Consider the following 20,175-nt stretch of genomic DNA (forward strand, 5'->3'; position numbering starts at 1 on the left):
GGAAGCAGCTACTTGAATAATTATTAATTTTAATGTCGGTAGAACTATTAATTTTAGTGGCGGTAGAACTTGGTATGGAATGAAGATTTGTAAGACGATTTTCACCCGCTTTTAGTTTCTCCTCTTATTAATGTCAGTTTCTCATGTTTTGTTGGAATTTTCCCTAAATTATGCAAGTAGGTAAATTAATATAATAGTAGGTAAATTATGCAAGTAAGTAAATTTCAATAATAGTAGGTAAATTATGTACGTGATTTACCTACATTTGTTTATTTGAATTAAATATCTAGACTGTATATGTAAATAATTTACCTATAGTTGGTTCTTTTATTTTTCTTTGTTCTAAAATTAATTTACTTGCAATTTTTATCTCCTTTCAACAATTTTTTTATATATATTTTAAAGTACAATAATTTACTTATATATAATATGGACACGTTGTAATGGTGAATTGAAATTCGAGAGCCAAACTAACCAACAAATCCTTACATTTATATGCAAAATATTATTTTTGTAAAATCATTAATTTCCCCTTGCAATTTGCATATAATTAATTGTGTACATTAAACATTCAATAAGGGTGTTTTAGGCATCCGAAAAATTTTAAATGGGTAAAGTCAAACATAATTAATGAATTTGCTTATGTTGAGTCTAGTTAATGGGTTTTATTCAAGCAAAAAAATTTACGTCAGGTTTTATGTAGAAAAAAATTAAGTTCCAAAGGCTAAGGTCATATTTTCAGTAATTTAAATTCGACTTCATTATGCGCAAACACAAAGTGTAATTACCATAAGAAGTTAACAAATGAGCATATTTTGGAGAAAGAAAGCAAAACTAACTCCAAGATGTAAGGCAGCTCAAACCAGTTTGCAGTACTTGCAGATATCAAAGCAGGGGCCGTACAAGTAAAAAGATTGTTATTCTAGTAAAAACTCAAAAGGTTGAACAAAGATTTATTTGCATCTACTTTGATTCCAATTAATTTTAGGTATGTTGTCGAACAGTATTTGCAATAATTATTCCCATATGAATGCCAAAAATCCAAACACAAAACTCTCCCTCTCTCTCTCCCTCAATTGGAATTTTGTGTATCGAGTGTTTGGAGCTCCTTGGAATTTTGTGTACTCGAGTGTTTGGAGCTCCCGAGTGTTTTTTGTGTACTCCGAAGTTCATTGACATGACTAATAAAATAATATAATTTCCCTTTCATATAGTATTTGCAGCAATATTTATTCCACATGAATTAATGTCAACCACCATGCCAAAAACTCGCGAACTCGAGTGTTTTTTCTGTACTCCGAAGATCGTTGACGTGACTAATAAAATAATATAATTTCCTTTTCATATGGTATTTGCACTTTTGTAGGAATATTTATTCCCATATGAATTAATGCCAACCGCGCCAAAAAGGACTTGGATTCTCTGCCCCTCCTAATTCGGTGCCCTTTTCGTGCCCTCCTGTTTGTGTGATCACGGTTAAGTCACGTTAATATTTTATATTACTATTTTTTTTTTATCTTATTATTTTTATAAAAAATAATATAAAATATTAGCATGGATTAACCGTGACCGCACAAAACAGGAGGGCACGGAAGGGCAGAGAATCCAAGTCCCGCCAAAAAACCCAGACACAATACTCTCCCTCTCTCTCTCTCTCCCCCTCAGTTGGAATTTTGTGTACTCCGAAGTTCATTGACCTGACCTGACTAATAAAAAAAATATAATTTCCTTTTCATACTCCTGCTTTGGTGACATTCGAATATTTGATTGGTTATGATCCGTTGGACTCGTTAAGAAGCATGCAGGGGAAAAAACCAGCCAATTTGTCAAACGGTTATTCGAATAAAACCCAGACGTTGGCCATGGACAAATGTTAGAGATAGAGAGAGAGAGAGAGGGAGAGACAACTTTATTTTAGAAATATTTTAGATGCGGTTCCTAATCCTTAATATTCTTTGATTAAAATCTTATTCAAAGTTTGATCAAGGTCCTTTGACTTTGTACACCTCATTATATGACTATTAATATTTATATTTTTATAGTTTTGACATTAATTGTTTGATATTTTATAAGATTTATAATCCTATAAATTTAAAATCTCTCATTATAATACTATTAGAAACGGTTACAATAAAAAAATTCAAACATTTTGATTGAATAAATAGATAAAAACTATGTAAAAATAAGAAATAATAAATGACAAAAAAATGTATCCATGGTGTTGGCTTATGAGGTTGGCAAAAGAATGTATCCATCGTGTTAGCTTCTGAGGTTGGCAAATGAATGTATCCATAATGTTGGCAATCCTTGGACATTAATCTGTCCATGCAACTTAATAAAAAATAATAAAACAAAGTTGTCTCTCCCTCTCTCTCCTCTAACATTTTTTCCATGGCAAAAGAATGTATCCTTGGACATTAATCTGTCCATGCAACTTAATAAAAAATAATAAAACAAAGTTGTCTCTCCCTTGGACATTAATCTGTCCATGCAACTTAATAAAAAATAATAAAACAAAGTTGTCTCTCCCTCTCTCTCCTCTAACATTTTTTCCATGGCAAAAGAATGTATCCTTGGACATTAATCTGTCCATGCAACTTAATAAAAAATAATAAAACAAAGTTGTCTCTCCCTCTCTCTCCTCTAACATTTTTTCCATGGCCAACATCTGGGGTTGGCTTCTGAGGTTGCAAAGAATTTCGATTTCGTTTTCAAACTGTTCGTGCCAACTTAATAAAAAATAATAAAATAAAGTTGTCGCTCCCCCTCTCACTCTCTCTCTCTCTCTCTCTCTATAACATTTTTCCATGGCCAACGTCTGGGTTTTATTCGAATAAGCTACTAAAACCATCTGAAGAATGCTGGCAGAGAATAAAATATGGCCCCACTCCACTGTGATAGGAAGCCTAGCTTCGCCAAGCAAACACTATATAATCTCCATGTCCATTCAAACAAGATCACCAACTCATTCGATAAATGAAATAAAAGGGAGAAACCAAGCTTCTAAGAGTGACCACCGTTTGAACCCTGAACCCTTGAGATGGATACCTTCAGTAACAATGGCGAACTTCCCGTTCATCCAGTTGATCCAATTGATTGGTAAATCTGTTGTTTGGAGAATTTTGATTTTCATTTGTTTGGTACCGCATAGGGAAGTTTGATTGGTTTAATTTCTTTGGTTATTGCTGTTTTTGTGTTCCAGGAGGCTGGAGGACCAGTTTCTGGAGCAGTATTTTCAGGAGTCTTTGTGGCAGCAGGAGGATGCGCTGTGGCTTCAAGATGTCCTTTGTAATAATTATTGAAGTTTTATATATTTATTTCATGACTAAAATTGTTACAAGTTGCAGCATATAAGGAAGAAGAAACGTGAAGAAGAGAGCAGGGAAGATGGCAGCTAAGCCAACATCATGATGACATGCAATCCCTCTAAAACTTAATCTAATATCCTGCTTTTGCTTTACAGCATGAAGAGCCGAAAGCAAAGAATAAAAAACAGTAAGTGAGGGGGGGAACCGAAAGTAACAACACCACTAGACAAAAACTTTCTAATATTTTAACCCTACTTTCAATGATGACTGATGACATCCAATACTCCCCCTCAAGCTGGATCCAGTAGGTTGATGGATCCAAGCTTGGAGAGGAGCCTTTGAAACTGATGGGAAGCCAGAGGTTTAGTGAATATATCAGCCAGCTGATCGAAGCTTTTTACGTAATGCGTCTGAATCACCTGCGACTGTACTTGTTCACGGATATAGTGACAGTCGACTTCAATATGCTTCGTCCTCTCGTGAAAGACGGGGTTTGATGCTATGTGCATGGCAGCCTGGTTGTCACAAAATAATGTCATTGGTTGAGCTGTGAACACTCCTAAGTCACATAAAAGTCCTTTTAGCCATATCAGCTCACACGCGGTTGAGGCCATTGCACGATATTCAGCTTCAGCACTTGATCTTGCGATGACAGTTTGTTTCTTGCTCTTCCACGTGACCAAGTTTCCACCAACAAAGGTACAGTAACCCGTGGTGGACTTGCGATCGATTGCGTTTCCTGCCCAATCAGCATCACAGTACCCCATGATTTGAGTGTTGTCATTCTTTGCCATGAGGATGCCACGACCAACAGACCCTTTTAAGTAACGTAAGATCCTTTTGACAAGGTTCAGATGCTCGATGGTGGGAGAGTGCATGAACTGACTGGCGATACTTACTGAATGTGAGATGTCTGGTCTGGTGATCGTTAGGTAGATCAGCTTGCCGACAAGCCTCTGATATAAGCTGATATCCGAGAATGACGTGCCTCCCAAGTCAAGCTTGAGCTTGCTATCAAGAGGGGTAAGTGCAGGCTTAGCATCACTCATATTAGCATCTTTAAGTAGGTCCATGACGTATTTTCGTTGATTAAGAAATAGTCCCTTGTAAGAAGATGCCATTTCGATTCCAAGGAAATACTTCAACACCCCAAGATCTTTGACTGCAAATTTTTGTTGAAGTGACTGTTTGAGTGTGGTGATTTCAGCAGCATTATCACCTGTAATTATTAAGTCATCCACATATATTAACACAACTAATTTGCTCGCAGCTCTTGTGCGAACAAATAATGATGAATCTGCATTACTCCTTTTGAAACCAATGCTATGAAGAACGGTACTTAGTTTTGCATACCAAGCACGTGGCGATTGCTTCAATCCATAAATTGACTTATGTAACTTACACACCAAATTAGGCTCTTGGCTTTGAGGGTGTCCTGGTGGCAATCTCATATAGACTTCTTCTTCAAGATCACCATGTAGAAAGGCGTTCTTCACGTCCATTTGGTACATAGACCAACCTTTATTGACCGCAACAGACAATAGAACCCTTACTGAGTTCATTTTTGCAACAGGAGCAAATGTTTCCTTGTAATCCACCTCAAATGTTTGAGTGAATCCTCGAGCCACCAGCCTGGCTTTATGCCTCTCAATCGAACCATCAGAATTAAACTTGATCTTATAGATCCACTTGCAGCCCACTGCCTTTTTTCCTTGTGGAAGTTTGGTGATGCTCCAGGTTTTGTGTTGGTCTAGTGCTTTGAGTTCATCTCTCATTGCTTCTTTCCACACAACTTGGTTATTAGCCTTATAAAAGTTTTGAGGCTCACTGTGACTTGAAATATTGTTAAGAAAGGCAGCATGAGATGGAGTTACCTTTTGATACGACACGCAATTTGAAATTGGATGCCTCGGTTTATATGTGACAAAATCTTGAAACCTTGTGGGAGGTTGTCTATCACGCCGAGGATTGCGTCGAGGTTCTGGGAGGTTTATCTCATCCTCGTTCAAATTTTCATCCACACCTTGAGGATTTTCTTGGTTGCCGTTGTCATCATCATGCACAGAACTATCAGGATGAGTACCTTCATTATTGACTTCAATGAGAGGTGTAGAAGATTCATCAATGTGGTCATGGTTAGCACCTCTGTCATTTAAAACATCTTGAGTACAGATTCTTGGTAGAGGAATTAGGTCTAAGATGCACTCCCCCTGACTTGTGGCTTCATGTGATTTGCTGAAAAAAGGGTTAGCTTCATGAAATCGAACATCTTTAGATACAATTATTTTTCTTAGTTGAGGATCATAGCACTTATATCCTTTTTGTGTTGATGAATAACCAAGAAAAATACATTTGAGAGCTCTAGGGTCCAATTTATCTCGATGGTGTGACTGTATATGAACAAAACAGACACAACCAAAGACTCTAAGATGTGAAAGGTCGATTTTTCTTCCTTTCATGACTTCAAGTGGAGATTTAAACCCCAAGACTCGGCTAGGAAGTCTATTGATGATGTACACAGCCGCCATGACTCCTTGTGACCAAAATCTCTTTGGTACGTTCATTTGTAACATTAATGCTCTCGTTTTTTCCAGTATGTCACGATTTTTTCTTTCAGCTACACCATTTTGTTGAGGTGTGCCGACACAACTTGTTTGATGCATGATACCGTGCTTGCTCAAATATAATGACATGATATGGGACATATATTCGGTGCCATTATCAGATCTTAAGGTTTGAATTTGAGAGGAAAAATGATTCTTAACAAGATTGTGAAAATCCTTAAAAACTTCAATCACTTCACTCTTAGACTTTAAAAGGTATAACCAGGTGGCTCTAGAGAAATCATCAACAAACGTTACATAATACTTATAACCATCAAAAGATTCAAACGTTGGTCCCCATACATCTGAGTGAACTAGTTCGAAAACTTTACTAGTCCTAGATAAGGATGAGGTAAAAGGTAATCTGGTGGCTTTAGACAAATGACATGTTTCACACAAAATTAAATCATTTCCTAAGTTTGGAAACAAGGATGACAAAACAGGTTGGGCAGGATGAGCTAAACGTTGATGCCACAAGTGACTATCTTGGGATGGACTGGACTTGGCTTGAAATCCTCTGGGACTGCTTTTTGATATGTAATAGAGGCCATCAAGGTAAAACCCTTCACCAATCGTCTTCTTGGTGAGGCAATCCTGAAAAATGACATTGTGAGGGGAGAAAATGGCTAAACAATTTAAGGTATTAGTGATTTTTCCCACAGATAGAAGTTGAAATGGAAAAGAAGGAACAAATAAGGCTACTGACTCAATTTTGTCCGACATTAAGTTGATATTTCCCTTCCCTAAAACCTTAGAACTCTCACCATTGGCAGTTGAGACTTGAGAAGGTTTTGAAAAATTTTCAAACTTGTGAAACTTAGAAACATGGTTGGTCATATGATCTGTGGCACCCGAATCAACAATCCACAAATCATGCATCATATTTACATTAAGAGCAGTTTTGAAAGCAGTCATGATACCTTGCATGTCATCTCGGGTCATGTGTTGTGTGTCTGTCAGAAATCCAGCGAACTTGCCTAGCAAAGCTATTGAATTTCCATCTTCAAAGCCAACCTCTTTCTTGCTTTGAAGATACACTGCAAACTCATTTATGAGTGCAGCTGGATTTGCAGTGAAATTCTTGAGTGCATCAGAACCATGAGATGTTGAGGCAGTTGCATTGTTGGCTCTGTGTGGTGCACGGTTCAGTCTTTGTGAGCCCTTGTTATCCTTCATGAACTCTGGCTTTAATTCTGGATGTAAAATCCAGCATGTCTCCTTAACGTGACCAGTATAGTTGCAGTGTTGACACTTTAAGTGTGGATTCTTCACTTTGTATTTTCTTTCGTTGGCTAGATAAGCCCTTGCTTCAGTTACACCGGTCTTTGTGCCAATGTTCATGACTTTCCTTCGTACTTCTTCACGTTGGATTGTTGCACATACGCTGGTGAAGGAAGGTAGATCGGGGTTCATGAGTATGTGGCTTCGTAGGTCTTCGTATCCTGAATCGAGGCTTGACAAGAGTTGGAATATCTTGTCTTCTTCTGCCCTTTTTAGTAGCAAAGACGCCTCAGTTGTATGAGGCCGATACATTTCCAGCTCATTCCACATGCTCTTCATGCTGCCCAGAAGTTGAACAAAGGGCTTTCCTTCTTGTTGTAGGTTGGAAATGTCCTTCTTCAATTGAAACACACGTGCAGCATTGTTCTGGCTGCCATACATCTCCTTGACTGTCTCCCATAGCTTGAATGATGATTCAGAATAACTGAATATTTCAGCTAGTTTACGTTCCATGGAATTTAGGAGCCATGACATAACTAGCTGATCCTTGCAAAGCCAGATTTCATAAGTTGGTGAGGAAACATCTGGGACTTCGATGCTTCCATTTATGAACCCTAGCTTGGATCTTCCACCTAGGGCAAGACTCACTGCTCTCGACCAAGGTAAGTAATTAAACTCATTTAACAAGACCGAGCTTAATCTTTGATTTGGATTTACATCCACCTCAGACACGGTTGAGGAGGAAGGCTGGGGATTTTCATCTCCAAACGAATAAGAATGTTCTTCCGCCATGTCGGAGATGGAATACGATCAGCTAGAAGAAATGCAGAAGCAGGTTATTTTTCCTGCTCTGATACCATATTGAAGTTTTATATATTTATTTCATGACTAAAATTGTTACAAGTTGCAGCATATAAGGAAGAAGAAACGTGAAGAAGAGAGCAGGGAAGATGGCAGCTAAGCCAACATCATGATGACATGCAATCCCTCTAAAACTTAATCTAATATCCTGCTTTTGCTTTACAGCATGAAGAGCCGAAAGCAAAGAATAAAAAACAGTAAGTGAGGGGGGAACCGAAAGTAACAACACCACTAGACAAAAACTTTCTAATATTTTAACCCTACTTTCAATGATGACTGATGACATCCAATAATAATTCTGCAGCAGTAGTGTCAGAGGGGTATGCAATTTAGTATTATTGTTGATAATATAAATAAATAATGAAAAAGGACTTGCATATTGGTGTGTGCGTGCTCTTTTTGGTAAGATTTATGTTTCTCTATATCCATTTTAAGAAGTAAGGGTTTAATTTCTTTTGTCTGTTTCTGTTTTTTGTGTTTTAGGGACATAGTCCAGGGGGATCACCGACATGCGGCTGCTAATGTTTCTGCAATGCAGGCACTGAGATGGTTGTTTTTTGTTTGTTTGTTTTTGTTTATCTTTTAAGGGTCGTTTAAATTTCCTTATTTATTTTATGTCAGATGTTGTTAATTACGTTTCCCTCTGTCTCTCTAAACTTCTTTATCCTTCTTTTTCAGTGAACAAGTGGGTGGCTCCATGTCAACACCAAAAATGATCGAAATCAAAGTAGAATGGCAGGAAAAGCTGGTAAATACAAAGAGTCAGCGCAATTTTCCGGTCGACCCAACTAATAAGGTGTCTCTCCTGAGGATACTTCTAGTGAACGAGAAGGCCCAGCTACCGGGGGGTTATCTCTTTGCCTACCGTATGACAGTACTGAATGAAGATAAAAGTTTCCTAGACCAGGGGATGGTGGGTGTGGGAGTCCCGAAACTGGACGTGTTGGACAACATGGCCAATAATCACCGACAGCGGGCCGCTAATGTTTATGCAATGCAGACACTGAGGTGGTTGTTTTTTTTTATTTCTCTTTAAAGTGTCATTTAAAGTTCCTTATTTATTTTATGCAGATGCTTTTAATTACGTTTCTCTCTGTCTCTCTAAACCTTTTTATGCTTCTTTTTCAGTGAAATCAAAATCAAAGTAGAATTGTGGAAAAGGCTGGCAAATAAAAAGAGTAGGCACAAATTTTATGTCGACCCAACTAATAAGGTGTCTGTCCTGAGGATACTTCTAGTGAACAAGAAGATCCAGCTACCGGACGGTTATCTCTTTTCCTACCGTATGACAGTACTGAATGAAGATAAAAGTTTCCTAGACCAGGGGATGGTGGGTGTGGGAGTACCGAAACTGGACGTGTTGGACAACGTCACCAATTTCTCTCGACATTAATTCATATGGGAATAATTATTGCAAATACCATTCGACATCAGACCCAAAACTAATTGGGATCGAGTAGATGCAAATTAATCTTTGTTCAACCTTTTGAGTTTTTACTAAAATAACAATCTTTCTGCTTGTACTGCCCTTTGCTTTGATATTTGCAACTACTGCAAACTGGTTTGAGCTGCCTTACATCTTGGGGTTAGTTTTACTTTCTTTCACCAAACTCTGCTCATTCGTTTAACTTCTTGCGGTAATTAAGCTTTGTGTTTGCGCCTAATGAAGTCGAATTTAAATTATAATTAGCTGCAGACAAGAAATGATTCTTTTTGTGCAAATTAAAAAGAAAATCAAGTTGAGTTTAAGAAAGCAGCTCTCCATTATTTGGTCACCAAATTTACAAATCATCAAAAGAAAAATTACTGGAAAAACGGATTCATTCAGTTCAATCATAATTTTACATGATCATCTAGAACAAAACACCATAGACAATTAAAGAAACACTAAAATTAATGAGAGAAAATAAAGCCGGTGAAAATCGTCTTACAAATCTTCATTCCATACCAAGTTCTGCAGCCACTAAAATTAATAGTTATTCAAGTAGCTGCTTCCGAATAAGCACTGCGGCGCTGCACTCCTAAAGGCACACAAATTCTATACTAGAAGGCACTTTTTTCTTCAGGTGTTGGATAGCATGATCTCTTGCATTCTCTTCCTCATTCTCCAGTAGGGCATCGCTATCGAATCCCCAAGGCCAACCCCAAAACCGGACAGGATTTATAACAATCTTCTCCAGTGCAACAGCATTCTTCACCAAGTACCTGACATGCTTTACGCAACACTTATGACCCCGATACCCTGCTATTTCTACCACCTTGAGGCAGTGATGGGGTTGTTTGGAAACTTTCTCTAGTATTGCCATGTCCTTGTTGGAGGTTCTGAAACCAACTGCAACAAGGAAAGCAAACAAAACCAGATTCAAAACAAACCCGTTGTTCATTCTTTTGCTTCTTCGAAAATACAGGTAACAGAGAGATGAGAGGATATGAACGCACAAAAACATTCATACATATATCAACTTTTATTTGGTAGCCTATCAATAACAAAGGCATACAATACATACATACCCCCAAAACAAGGCTGCGCAAGTCAGGAGCTGCCTTCATGAAAGAAGCTAAGTGACCAAGGGACAGACAGTAGTCGGCATCCACTAATAATTCCAAATGCTTTAGATTTGATAATGCGGGAAACGCATGATTCTGATTGTAGACCTGAAAGCCAACAACAACTGAGTAAGGGACGAGACAATACTTGATCTCAACCAAATAACATGGGATAAGTATGCTAACCACTTTCCTGATATCCAGCTTCAGGGTCTCTAAATGAGAAAGACAGCATGAGAGTTGACTGAACGCAAGCCTAATGAATTCAGCAAAAGTGCCCCACTTGTAAATGGATACCTCAACCAGCAAGGGCACATTATTCAAACTCAAATCTCTTATCGGTCCACAATAAATAAAGGAGACAATGTTTCCACCAGAGATCTCAATGAATCTGAGATCAAGGCAATACTTTATCTCTAAATATTTCAACGCGATGGAGGGACCTATCACTCTTAGCTTGCCTAAATCTTTGGCAAAACTCAGCGACAAACGTTCTAGAACTGGACAGTTGGACAACAAGAACTCAACAGCATCGCTGGTCACACCAACATGTTTAAAGCGAACAACTCTGAGGGACTTGAAGGAGCAGTACTGTATCCACAAGGGCGTAGGCTTGGAAGGTTAGAAAACAGGCCGTTTTGCTTTTCTGGACCCAATAGTAGTTCGTGGGGAAATGTGTAGTCATCATCAAGGCAAGCTATTGAGTCTGTCCAAAGCTCCAACTCAAGTATTTGAACCCTCTTTTCCATTGCAAATTGGATCCATTTGGCAATGGAACCGGCAAAGTCGCGTTGCAGAAAAACAGCAAACCCGGAAGCGTTCAATGCATTGGCCTCTATGTTGGCCCAGAATGTGATCGACCCAATTGACGTAGAGGAGGCTTACCTGGTCTTTCACTTGTTCTTTGAGCTTCAAGAAGCGTTGTATAGTAGTGGCGATAGCACTATCGCCAACATCAAAGTTAACAGCGTCAAAACTGAGAGTCGTAGTAGATGCCCAGACATGGCACCATCACCTAGAAAGAATACTAGTAGCTGCTGCTTCCTTTAGCGGCAAGAGTGACACTATACAGACAAGGATTTCGGGTGGTAAATTACTGATTTGGTCCTGCAGCACGGCCCAGCTGTGCCCATCATCCTTGCATATACAGAAAAGAAGAGAGAAATACATTCTTGTTAGCCAAAAAACTTCAAAAGCTAAAAATCATAAACATAATCCCAAAGAGTGTTGCTGGGTAATCTTAGGCGTTTGATTTCACGATTCTACCAAAATTACTCATTAAAAAAAAAGAAAAAAACCAATCCCAAAGAGTGTTGCTGGGTAATTTAACAAGTCATGTAATCCAACCGGGTGCTTGGCCACATTTAGTTCGTTTGTGCTCGGAAGCCATTCCGTAATAACATAGTCAACAATTTCTCTAATAAGCTCTGCTTCTCACCTGAAAATTGATATATAAGTAGGAGCTATCAGTATATAAACAATTTTCTTTGCTTCATATATATATACACACTAACTAGCTACTGGCCAGTATGCGATTTTGTGATCAACTTGAACAAAAGAAACAGAGTCATTCTTTGATGTATAAAAGTAACTAAACTCCAATTACGGTTTACGTTTTATACGAGAGATAAGGTGTATTAATCAGGCATGTTAGTTAGAGTAGTACAACTTAAATCTTGAAAAGCAGGTGAATGATTACCCATTGTCATTGATTTGAGCTTGGTAGCCGGACAAACTTGCAGCTTCTTTAAGAGCCTCTCTCCACTGCTTAACCCTTTCTCTTTCATATTCACGTTTCCGGTCATCTTTTTCTTCACCGATGTCCAATTCGCGTTTCTGAAATGCTTTGGCTAAATCTTCTTCCAGCTTCCTGAAATGCGAAGGATCAAAGTGATAGAATATTGGCAAAACATGTCGCCCCAGTTTGGATCTGCACTCCATGATCTTCACCAGCTCGTCAACACACCAACTCGAATGCGCATACCTCTTTGAGAAGACAATGATAGAGTTCCTCGACTCTTCGATTGCCAGTAACCGTTCCTCTTTCATTTCTTTCCCTCTTTTGAGATCGTTGTCACCCATAAAAGTCTGGTATCCCCTGTCTTTTAATGCCGCGTGGAGGTGGTCTGTGAAGCCCTTGCGCGTGTCTTCGCCTCTGAAGCTCAAGAAGACGTCGTAGTTCCAAAGTTTTGACTTGGAGGAGGATGAAGAGGAAGCTTCGTGGGCTGTCATGGCGGTATCTACTGTTATGGCACTGCAGTGGTTCAGATCACTACTGAAACAATAGCAGTGGTTGTGGTTGTGTTGCCTAACAGATGATACTGAATACCGAAGCACAAGTCTTATGCGTTTGATTTCATCAATCTCCCAAAATTATTCATTAAAAAAAAACAATCCCAAAGAGTGTTGCAGGGTAATTTAGAACAAGTAATATAATATCTGGGAAATAAACAATTCAAAAAATAAAAAAAAGGTGCAATTTTTTATGACAGGGGAGAAACAAGTTTTTACTTTTTACCTTTAGTTGTTGGGAGGTCTTCGTCTCCACTGAATCTGAACCTTAGGTGGAAGGACATCGCGTTTGCGGTTTTGTTCTAGATTTCAAGCCTCTAGGGTGTTGAATTCAGGAAAGAGTGAGAGAGAAACCAACTTCAAATTCCAAATCAAATCAAGGACAAGATAAGGGAATCATGATTTGGTGGGTTTCGGTCGAGAAGGGATTTGGCGGATTCACGGCGTCGGGGTCGCATGTCCGAGTGGGGAAAAGGTGGTGATCAGTGACGGAGGGGATGGTTGGGGTCGTGACCGAGTATTATCGAATATAGCCAAAAATTAACTCTTAATTTCAAAAATGTCACTTTATATAAAACCTTTCAAATATATCAAAATTTCACTTAAATAGATACAAATACCTCCAAATTTAACAATTAAATCAATTAAATTCTTTTTAGCTACTCTTGCCTCAAGTTCCGGTCCAACTTCACCTTCGCTTCTACACTTCACTACCACAACCCTATCCCCTTCGACCCCCTCATCACCGATATTGAGCGCCACCGCGGTTATCGCAAGTGGGAGCAGCAGAATTTCAATCATGCCTTCAACGCATTTTTTCTTACTAATATCATTTTTAGTTTTAAATATAAAAATAGTTTTTAAAGTTAATCCACATGTCGTTATATGATTGTATTTATGAAACTCACGTAATGCCACATCATCACACTAATAGAGCAATTGACAGATTTTTCACGAAAAAACTAAAATGATCACGATGGACAAATTCAAAGAAGGACTAAAATGATTAACAATAGACAAATTCAAGAACACTACTATTGCTTATCATTAATTGTTAAGGACCAGATTAAGGAGTTATGTCAATGTCACGAATCATTTTGGCTAAAAAGCCTTTAATTTATTTTATTGTTAAATTTGAGGGTATTTGTGTTTATTTAGGTGGAATTTTGGATATATTTGAAAGATTTTATAAAAAGTGACATTTTTGAAATTAAGGGTTAATTTTTGGCTATATTTGATAAATACTCGTCGTGACCGTCGCGCAAGGGGAGAAATTTTTGATGGTACACGATGACGTGTTATTATATAAATGGTGAAATTTTTTCTCTTTTTACTTATCATACGTCATCTTAATTTACAATCGTCGAATTGAATGAATTGATAACAATCAAATCACATAAATTAATAGATAGTGTGTAAGAAGTAAATAAGATCTACACCTCCCTTCTTGTATTGATCTCTAATTTATTTTTCCACAGAGAGAGTAGTTGACAGTTTCGTGGCAGAAACGAAGAAGGTGCCGTCGAATTCTCATTCCGCTTAACGAATCGCCACTAACTTCTACAATTCCCAAATCAAAAAATTCCAGTAAGGGTATGTCGAAACACAAATCAAAATTCAATTTCTTTGTGTACAGGACACACAAAGATCGAGACTTTTTTTTACTTCTAAAATTCTACACACTTTCAAGCCCTAAATTTTCCCGGAAATAAAAGAAAGTGAAAGAAGTCGTACCTGGTTTGAGAGAGCAGACGCTATCGGCAAGTTTGGTGGAGCAGTGATGGCGGAGATCTCTGGAGATCTCTGGTGAGAAACCATTGAACAAAAAAACCCCGATTTTTAAATTTAAAGTCAACAAAAATTTGAACAAATAAAAGAGAACTCAAAAATCAAACCCCAAACAAATAAGTCGGAGAACTCAACAGGAAACCCAAAGTTTCTGCAGGATTGGCGATTTCCTGAAAACCAAGCTTTGTAGGTTTAAAATTTCTTCCCAAAGGTACCAGATCCAACATTCTCAACTTTAGCTATTTCAGCTACATAACAGAAATTTTTTTTTAATTTAACTATAATTAACTAATCTGATTTAAGATTAATAAAAAAACTTGAAAATTTCAGCTTTAAAATCACATCTCAGGTTGCAAATAGAATAAAAAGCGTAGAATTTTAAAACTGCTCATCTTAAATATAGAGGCCTTCGCAGGCTCCAAAGAAACGTCAGAAACCCGAAAAACCGATCTCCTGAAACCAAAAACAAAACCAAATTAATCACCATCACCTAGAATTCGAAGCCACAAACAAAATCCCCAAAATCACAACCAAAAAATTTAAACAAAAAACCCATTTATAAATCCAAATTAACACTCCCAAGCATATAACATTCAAAGCAAAGAATTACCTACACCAAATCGGCAGCATGAAACGCGATCCTTTATGGGCTCCAAATTTTTTGCAAATCGAGACCAAATTGACGTTGTCGTTTGCAGCCCCCGACAAAACCATCTAAACAAATTTTATTGACTTAACCGTTTTCTGCAAAAAGCCGAGACACAGAGAGAACTTGAGATCGGGAGCGAGGCAATGAGAGGTGTTTGGGAAGGAAATCTCGCTGGTGGGCGTTCCTGGCTCAAGCACACAACTCCCCGAGGAGTTGGCACTTTGGTTGGTTGTCGGGCTCCTACTTGTCGGAATGCTGCAAGAGGATGACACAGTTAGTTCTGAAATGTGCCTTTGTGGGGCCTTAGGTGTAGGCATTGAGGTTCACAATCAAAACTAACTGAGTGCGAAGGCGTGTCATTGCCATCTCAGTATGGCAGATGTAGAACAAGTGTGTTTAAGTCGATTACTTGCGCCCCAAGTTATTTTGACTTCTTGTTATCAAAGGATTGTCGTAGATGGGTTAAGTCTACATTAAGTTCTTTTCTATGCCTTAAGATCAAGGACTTTTATTTATCTTGTATGCTTAGAGGGTGGATGTCCAGATCCGATTAAGTCAGCAGTTTAGTTCACTTTTTATCCTCTTATGACAATAAAACCACTAAGGGAACCAGATCTGAAAACTGATGGAGCTTTGAATCATTAAGAGATTGGAAATGACTTGAATATATGTTGGGGAATACATTATAACACCAAATCTATTAATTGAAAGACGATACAAAGAGAGTCGGGTAAGATTTCACCTTGTCGGGCAAGGTTTAAATGTCTTGCAGTCTCTTCTCTTTGTAGTTACAGGAGGTTGAGTACTAAAGCAGGATGAATGGTGCGCAAGTTTACACAATCGATACTACAACATTTAAAAAATGTAGCAAAGCTTTTACACTAGACAAAAGATGTCTTTCTAAGGGGAGTCTGAGGCTAATACATAATCTGGACAAAACACAACTTTCTGGGTATTTGCTTGACTAAGAGGCAAGTTGTATATTTGTTTGATTGGTTGAGTGTCTTTGTCTTTGGGCCATCTTCCTCTTTTTATAGGCGAATTAACCCGACTATGTTGTTTTTGCTCTTGCCCAAAAGTAACTGAATGATAGTGAGTCATCAGCCTTTTTACATGTTCTGTCATTCAAAAAGTGCTTTTGGGCTGAGAGTAGGTGGATTTCCATCGGTTGTCACTTCTCTTGTAAGCACCTAGCCTTTGCATTTATGTGGGGCCGTCATATTGTCTCAAGATGGATGATCTGGGCTTGACTCTGGGCCTCGGCAAAACCTTCTTTATTGAGCTCTTTTGGGCTTTCTTCCCTTCAAGTCCAAAGTTAAATATTAACCCAAACAAGAGGTTTGAGAGAAACAAAAGCGTTTGTGAGACAGAGACGAAAATGGAAAGAAGAGTCCAAAAGAAAACCTAGAAGGAAACCTATAATTAATGGGATTATCTATGGGTAGATTTAGCCTTACAATAGTAGGATGTTACAATAATGATAATGTATCTATTGTATGGTGAAGTGTTATTGGCACTCCAAAAATCTCATTATATACTCCTTACAAGTGTATTTTTTTTCCTAATATAAAAAGTTTGGAGTGTAGAATGAAATTTTTGAAATGCTAATAACAATTTCCGTTGTATATTAAATATGTATTATTGTGCCACTTAAATTGCGAGTTCTTAACGAGTATTTATCAAATATAGCCAAATATTAGCCCCTAATTTCAAAAATGTCATTTTTTATAAAAACTTTCAAATGTATCCAAAATATCACTTAAATAGACATAAATACCCTTAAGCTTTTAAACCTAATAAATTAAAAAATCAAAAAATCAAAACCCTATTAGATTAAGAATTCTCACGGCAAAACCTAAAAAATGGTGGAAATCTAGTGAAGGCATCGACGGTTGGTGGAGACTTGTGCACTCCTAAACGAATGTGAGTATAGATGGTTAATTTCTTACATTTTTCCTTGTCTACGTTTTCTCTTTGCTTTGGTAGTTTTTTCCTTCGTATTTAATTTTCTGCTGCAACTTGAAGAAACAAAAACATGAGGTTTTATGATGATTGTAACACGGTTTATACTCCATTATATATTTATTTTGAGATTAACATCTGAATAGTCATGAGGTTTGTACATTTCATGGTTTGCAATACTCGCCTTGAGAAATTTATCGAGTTTTCCTACAAGGGCCAATAACAAGGTTGTTTTCCCGTAGCCATGGGTACCAAGAAAATCATGTACTGCATTTAGAAAATTTAGGGTTTACTTTATGATTTTTTTTTTTTGGTGTTTTTTTTTCTTTTAGTCTGCAATTGTCGATTAACTGTACTAATAATTTGGCCAATATTAAATTAATTTTTTCAATATATATGTCACTTTCTTCTTTGCTTATTGTTTTGCTTATATTTTAGGAAAATGTCTAGTAATATGCAATCTGATGAACTCAGCTCTAACCGATCAGATGTTCACAAGGGTAAAAATATTGTACATGAATCAGACATGGCAGACCTGTGCAATTCAGATAGAGAGATAGTTATAGGTCAATTGTACGAGACTAAGGAGGATTTAAAAAAAATGTTGGGTATTGATGCTATAAAGAACAATTATGAATTCAAAGTGAAGAGATCAAGCAAAGAAAGGTTTGAAGTTGGTTGTGTCGGCGATGAATGCAAGTGGAAACTATGTGCCTCTAAATTACAACAATCATCATATTTCAAGGTCAGGAAATACGTTACTATGCACTCATGCTCATTAGACGTTATCAATCGCCATCATCGACAGGTAAGTAGTTCTCTTATTGGTCAATGCATAAAGTCTAAGTACGAGGGTGTATCACGAGTACATAGACCACGTGACATCATAGAAGATATGCTGAAGGACATGGGTGTGAGTATAAGTTATGTGAAGGCTTGGAGAGCTAAGGAACATGCAATGGAGTTGGTTAGGGGATCATCAGAGGAATCTTACGCGTTACTTCCATCTTATTTTGCTGTGTTAGAAGCCAAAAATCCAGGTACTATAACACATATTGAAACTGATGAGAATAATTGTTTTTTGTACTGTTTCATGTCACTTGGACCTTGTATAAGAGGTTTTCGAAGTGCTATTAGGCCAGTAATAGCAGTCGATGGGACATTTTTAAAGGGTAAATATCTTGGCACCCTATTTGTTGCCACATGCATGGACGGCAATAAACAAATATACCCTCTAGCATTCGGAGTTGGAGATTCAGAGAATGACGCATCATGGAATTGGTTTTTGACAAAATTACGGGGAGCAATTGGGGAAGTTGATGACTTGGTGTTCATTTCTGATAGACATGAAAGCATTCGGAAGGCTCTCTCAACTATTTTTCCCAATGCCCATCATGGTGCATGCATATTTCATATAAGTCAAAACATTAGGCACAATTTTAAGCATGAGAGAGCACACAAACTGTATTTTACAGCTGCTAAGGCATACAGAGTTCCCGAATTTCATCGTCTCATGACAGAAATATATAAAGTCGACTATGAGGTGGGTGATTATCTTAATTCAGCTGGATATGAAAAGTGGACTCGTGCGTACTTTGATGGAAAGCGGTACAACATCATGACAACAAATATTGCTGAATGTCTTAATGCAATCACCAAAGATGCTCGAAAACTACCTATCACATGATTTCTTGAGTATTTAAGAATGAATATTCTCCAGAAGTGGTTTTATGATCTATATTCCTGATTATCTTTACCACTGCTTGATGTATTGTTCCATCTTCCCTTGTTCACTCTGGTATATTGCCTTCTTCATCAACTTCTTCATCTATATTCCTGATTATCTTTACCACTGCTTGATGTATTGTTCCATCTTACCTGTCAACTACTAGATTTTCAAAGGAAAAGTTATTCGGTTACTATTAGCCGAAAGACTAGTATAAGAGAAAACACTATTTTTAGGTTTTGCCGTGAGAATTCATTCATTTAATAGGGTTTTGGTTTTTTTTTTTTTTTTTAATTTTTAATGCAATGATATATTTTATTTTTAATTTATTAGATTAAAAGCTTAAGGGTATTTGTGTCTATTTAAGTGATATTTTGATACATTTGAAAGTTTTTATAAAAAATGACATTTTTGAAATTAGGGGCTAATATTTGGCTATATTTGATAAATACTCGTTCTTAACTGTCTCTCTATAAATATTTTTTAAAATTAATTTACACTACAATAGTTAAGTGTGCCATTTGGGGTTTAAACAAATCAAATGAGGTCCAATCTCACTGTTATGTAGTATTTGATTTGAACATGAGACTTAAGATATTGGCTTAAATAAAGTACTTTACACTAATATAAACGATTAGTGATACAACGTATGAGGCGATTGATATGTTTTTTTTTTTTTTTTTTACTTTTGTCGAAAGGTGATGTATAAACGAGTAAAACTCTTACAATTACCAAAATTTTGAATTAATTACCGGACATGTGTATTTTTATGTGATTATTAGCCTATTTAACCGTGTAAAATACAAAGTATCATATTTCACAAGCATCCAGCTAAAGTTAGTAAAATTGAACCAAACCAATTTAATCAAATATTCTATAATTGTCAAACCAATTGCTATTTGATTCGGTTAATTCCAAAAACTCTTTTTAGTGTAAGAACCAAACAAGAACCCTCAAATTGGTTTTCTTTTCATTGATCGATTTGAGCTTTCTCGAGGTCTTTTGGCCACTCCTATGATCTTTATGATTTAACATTTTAGTTTAATTAAAGCACTTTAACAAGAACAAGCTTTTTAAGTGCCGATTAATCCCATTATTGGAGAAAAGTCTAATATGAAAATTAGACCAGAAGGAAACCTAGAATTAATCCCATTAATCTGTTACAACTAGCAGCATTAGCTTACAAATGTGATTGCGAGTTATTAATATAGGAAAATG

At 37.1% G+C, this 20,175-nt stretch overlaps 3 protein-coding genes across 9 annotated transcripts in view; all 3 read right to left on the reverse strand.

Annotated features, from left to right (window-relative positions):
* Positions 1-20,175, reverse strand: part of LOC103401594 (disease resistance protein RPV1-like) — an 80,831-nt gene that overhangs the window by 44,043 nt on the left and 16,613 nt on the right. The gene's annotated exons all lie outside the window — the stretch shown is intronic.
* LOC103447863 (TMV resistance protein N-like) lies at positions 9,733-13,377 on the reverse strand. 7 transcript variants are annotated; one of them, XM_070805447.1, is made up of 7 exons: positions 13,059-13,377; positions 12,525-12,861; positions 12,240-12,410; positions 11,888-11,978; positions 10,727-11,677; positions 10,505-10,648; positions 9,733-10,325 (listed from the first exon to the last, which is right to left on the reverse strand). In XM_070805447.1, exons 1-4 carry the CDS (start codon positions 13,114-13,116, stop codon positions 11,975-11,977), a joined length of 570 nt encoding a protein of 189 aa, XP_070661548.1. In that variant the 5' UTR covers positions 13,117-13,377; the 3' UTR covers positions 9,733-10,325; positions 10,505-10,648; positions 10,727-11,677; positions 11,888-11,974. The 7 variants fall into 7 exon arrangements, with proteins under 7 accessions (XP_070661548.1, XP_070661547.1, XP_028964834.1 ...); XM_070805446.1 differs by having other exon boundaries at positions 12,240-12,783; positions 13,059-13,375; XM_029109001.2 differs by having other exon boundaries at positions 12,240-12,861; positions 13,059-13,375.
* LOC103406717 (F-box/FBD/LRR-repeat protein At5g22700-like) overlaps positions 9,733-20,175 on the reverse strand; it is a 30,098-nt gene continuing 19,655 nt past the window's right edge. The window contains exon 4 of the mRNA XM_070808332.1: positions 9,733-10,251. Coding sequence (XP_070664433.1) covers positions 10,015-10,251 — 237 coding nt within the window. The 3' untranslated portion in view covers positions 9,733-10,014. The remainder of the gene's footprint in view (positions 10,252-20,175) is intronic.

The sequence above is a fragment of the Malus domestica genome, chromosome 02 (assembly GCF_042453785.1).
Source record: "Malus domestica chromosome 02, GDT2T_hap1".
NCBI lineage: Eukaryota > Viridiplantae > Streptophyta > Magnoliopsida > Rosales > Rosaceae > Malus > Malus domestica.